At 51.8% G+C, this 4422-nt stretch overlaps 1 protein-coding gene across 1 annotated transcript; it reads left to right on the top strand.

The window, feature by feature from the left end:
- Positions 1-1371: 1371 nt before the first annotated feature.
- AMER2 (APC membrane recruitment protein 2) lies at positions 1372-3222 on the top strand (the record flags this gene model as incomplete). The annotated part of the gene is made up of 2 exons (XM_082776372.1): positions 1372-2176; positions 2351-3222. 2 exons carry the CDS (start codon positions 1372-1374, stop codon positions 3220-3222), a joined length of 1677 nt encoding a protein of 558 aa, XP_082632498.1.
- Between the last annotated feature and the right edge of the window lie 1200 nt (positions 3223-4422).

Raw genomic sequence — 4422 nt, 5'->3', positions numbered from 1 at the left:
GCAGGTGTATGTAGTGCACATTGTAAGATATAACTCACTCCTCCTCTTCCAGTCAAAATTTTGGCTTCTGCCTCATTTGCCCTTTCCTCTGTTTCTTGCAGAAGGCAGGAGAGTCCTGTATGTTGAATTAGGTGCTCATATTGCACTTACTGAACATGCAGTGATTGTGAATGCAAACGGAACTTTTTATACATGATCAGAAAAAGGGCTAAATTCACTGCATAAATTATTCACAACAGATAATTCAACCTGTTCTCATGGGAGAGTGCAATGAATGTCTGATGATGTTATAGAAAGAAAAAAAAACCACCACCCAACCAACTAATTCTTCCAAACAAGACAACAGCAAAAGCTTTTACTAATTTCAAAGGGGCCAAAACCTAGCCCCAAGCTAGAGGGTGGGGATGCAGCTTCTCTGTAGTGGTTCCCAGTTGTGTTTAGGGCTGTTTAAAAACCCAGACAAGTGCTTCTGCTTGGAGGAACCCAGACTAACTCCGTATAGTCAGCATCAGGCGGCCAGGGTCCATGGGTTACTACAGCTCCAGCTGAAAGCAGATCTCCTCCACAACTGGGTGCAGAGCATGGCTCCCAGCCTCAAACAGCCCTGCTGTGGTGGCGGTGCCACCGAGCCAGTTTGGAGCTCCAAATTACAGGGTGGCAGAGGGTGGAAGGCACCTCTGGATGTCACCTGGTCCAAACCCCTGCTCCAGCAGGGCCAACTAAAGCAGGTTACCCAGGACCTGTCAGGCTGGGTTAATTTACTTTGCATCTGGATTAGGTTTGCAATTAGTGAGAGGGGTCTGTGGCCAGCGTGCCACCCTGATGTGGCTGTGCCACCACATGACTACATGCAGTGGATGTGAGGTGTGGGTAAAGGCTTGTGTGGGGGCTGCCATCATATTAAACCTCCTCCAGCAGGAGAAGCAAGCGGCCACTATTCACCAGCGGTGGGGGTCTTGGGCACTGGGGAGGGGCAGGGGCACGGGGTCCATGCCACGGCTGCGTGACACGAGATCCTCCCTCAGCACCCGTCTGCCATGGCAGGCTGCGTGAGGCGGCAAGCCGCGCAGGACGACACGGGTTAAGTTATATAAACCGTTTTGGGGAGGGGGTGGAGGAAGGGGCGCTGCCGGCGTGGCTGCGGCGGCTCAGGTTGATTGAGAGTGGATGACAGCGGCCTGGCGCAGGCCCACGGCGGTGGAGGAAAGCTGCTTAGCCCCCTCCGGGTTGCCATGGTGATGGGAGGGCGGCAGCGGGAGCGGCGGCGGGGCTGTCAGTGAGGCACAGCACCACCACCACCGGGCACCACAACCACCACCACCGGGGCGGTGGCGGCGAGGAGGCCGCGGCGGGGACGCGGTGGCGGCAGTCATGGACTCGCATTGCGACTGTGCTGAGCCCCCGGCCGCCGAGCAGCAGCCGTCGGGGAAGATTAACAAAACCGCCTTCAAATTGTTCAAGAGGAGGAAATCCGGGGGCACCATGCCGAGCATCTTTGGGGTGAGGAGCAAAGGTGGGGAGGGGAAGGGCGCGAGCAAAGCGGGGATGGTGCGGAGCAGGACGCACGATGGCTTGGCCGACGCCGTGCTGGAGAGCAGCAAGAAGGAGGACCAGGGTGGCGGCGACCCGCAAGGCAAGGATGCTCAGAGCAGGGCAGCCGCCAGCCTCGGCGTCTCCCCCGGCAGCTCGGTGGCGAAGTCACACAGCTTCTTCTCCCTGCTGAGGAAGAACGGGAGGACGGAGAACGGCAAGGCAGAGAATGCGGATCAGCGGGCTGGCGGCAGACAAAAGAAGGGGCTGAAAGGGATCTTCAGCAGCATGCGGTGGCATAAAAAGGACAAAAACGGCAAGGAGGAGAGGGGGGAAGCCTCGGAAATCCAGTCCGGTCTCATTATGCCGGGATCTCTGACTGCCAGCTTGGAGTGCATCAAAGAGGAGACGCCAAAACCTTTGTCTGAAACTCCGAACAGCACAGGAGACGTCGGTCTCGAATCGCTGCATGAGAAGCACACCTCGGCCGAGGAGCCCCAGGTGGGAGCTGGGGAGTCGCGGGACAGCAAAACCCCCCCCGGGGAGGACCCTGCTGCTGCTGGAAGGCGACCCGAGGAGCTCTGCCGCGAGCGACCGGACCCGGGTGCCGGAGAGGTTGGGACTGCGAAGGATGCGGCCATAACAGGTGACATTCCAATAACGACTATTCCCCCTGTTGAACCTCACTGTGATAGCGGTCAAGAGCCGGCAGCCGCCCCTGACCCTTCCTCTATTGATCCACCCTCAGAGCAATCGATTGATCGTATTTGTTTGATGTTTGCTGACGTGACTTCACTGAAAAGCTTTGACTCTCTTACAGGCTGCGGAGATATTATTGCGGACCAGGAGGAGGATGTGGGCGGCGGGAGTGGCGGCTGTGAGAAGAGCACCCCCGGGGTCAGCAAGCTGGGCGCCTCCAAGAAACACCCCACCATGGTGGCCTACCAAGGAGGAGGGGAGGAGATGGCCAGCCCCGAGCAGGTGGATGATACATACCTCCAGGAGTTCTGGGATATGCTGTCGCAGACAGAAGAGACCCAAACAGGAGGAGGAGGAGGAGGGACAAAGACGCCTGAGGGGCTGAAGGAGAACCGAGGTACTGAGGGGGCTCAGAACAGAGTGGCGGTGAAACGTGGTGGCCTCAACCAGATCCCCATTCACCTCAACCACAAAGAGGAGCAGAAGGGCAGGGAGAAGGAGCAGCACGAGGGTGTCCCAAACAGTGATGAGGGCTACTGGGATTCCACCACCCCTGGTCCTGAGGAAGACAGTACCACGAGCATCCAGAAGGAGACCCTTCCCAGGGACAGCTACAGTGGGGATGCACTCTATGACCTTTACGCTGAGCCAGATGAAAACCCACCAGGGAAGCCTCCAGACGAAGGGGTCACCTGCGTGCCACGCTCCAAACCTGTGTCTCCAATAACAACCACGTGCTCACTGAAAACACCCTCAAGCACAATGAAGGACTCCAAAATACCCATCAGCATTAAACACCTTGCATCACATCCAGCCAGCCATGGAACAGACACTAGTAACAGCCATCACGTTGCACACCATCACCTGGCCAAAAGTGAGATGCACAGAACAAAAATCCCTGTCTCTAAAGTACTAGTACGCCGGGTTAGTAACAGGGGCTTAGCAGGGACAACTGTGAAAGCTGCCATGTACCAGGACAGTGCCAAAAAATAATTGAATAGCAGGTGGAGACCAATTTGGACAGCAAGGTTGGTGTGTGAAAATCTGCATAGGAGACCATAAATAATGAATACGTTTTGCATCACCTGAAGAAAGGCACCTAAAAGGCTTACTTCAACAGTACTCCATGGGCCTCCACTTCTGAATCCCTTCTTATAGTACTGTATGGATGAATACGAAAAGTCAACTTCTTTCCAAGCACTTTTTTTTTTTTTTACATTTGTATCTTTTTTCCACAGCACTAAACACTGGGGAAGTTCATTTTACATGCCTTTGTGGAAGCAGGACTTGGATTATGAACCTAAAAGAGCATCTTCCCTCATGCAAAGCAGTGCCATGAGTTCTTCAAGGGAACAGAGTTACAAAAGGAGCGACACGAGAGGTTCTCCACTACACTTATCTTTTAGTCATTTCTGGGGGAGGAGTGGAGGGTGGGTGCCTGGCTCCAAAAATGGTGTTTGCTCTACAAGATATTGGGAAAAAATGCCAAGCAAAAAAAAACAAATAACATAACAAGTATTTTACCTGACGTGGGAATGAGAGCACTGCTCAGCAGCAGACTTGACTGACTCATGTGCAGTAGCTAATTAAGGCATTAGGTGGACTTGTCCAGCAAGAAAACATTTTTATTTGTCTGTCTGGTTGGTTGGTTTTGATCTGCTCTAATGTAAATGGGTAACAGAGACACCTGACGTAGGTTCAGATGTTTACATCAATACTTGTCCGATAATGCATACAATCAGGTTCAGGGAAACATTTTACTAAATGCCAATATATACACACTGATCACATTTATACAATAACTTGCTTGCCATGTGTAAATATATACATATTTTAGCAGATTTACTCAATGCTACAGATTTTTTATAAAAAGAAAAATCACCTGTCTGTATTATCTAGAGTTTAAACAAAAGTTAGTTTTTATAGGTAGATAATTTTACAGTTCTAAAGTGATAGAACTTTGTGTAAGTACCTTAAATTAGAGCAAAACTCTGTTTTGTATGGGCTCATGCATCCCCAGATAAGTAAGTCTGAAGTGCTGATTTAATTCCAGTGGCACATTCCGTGTGTCAGAGCTGAGGCTCTGACAGCGCTGACATTGCAAACCTCTATTTTCAGGGGTTTAGACAAAGTTGCTCTGGGCTTAAACCTTACAGAGAAGGAACCCAGGTGATAAACATGTTTTTTAATTAT

This window comes from Aythya marila (genome assembly GCF_965140915.1).
Source record: "Aythya marila genome assembly, chromosome: 1".
In the NCBI taxonomy this organism is placed as follows: Eukaryota; Metazoa; Chordata; class Aves; order Anseriformes; family Anatidae; genus Aythya; species Aythya marila.
This window is presented reverse-complemented; position numbering and strand designations above follow the sequence as displayed.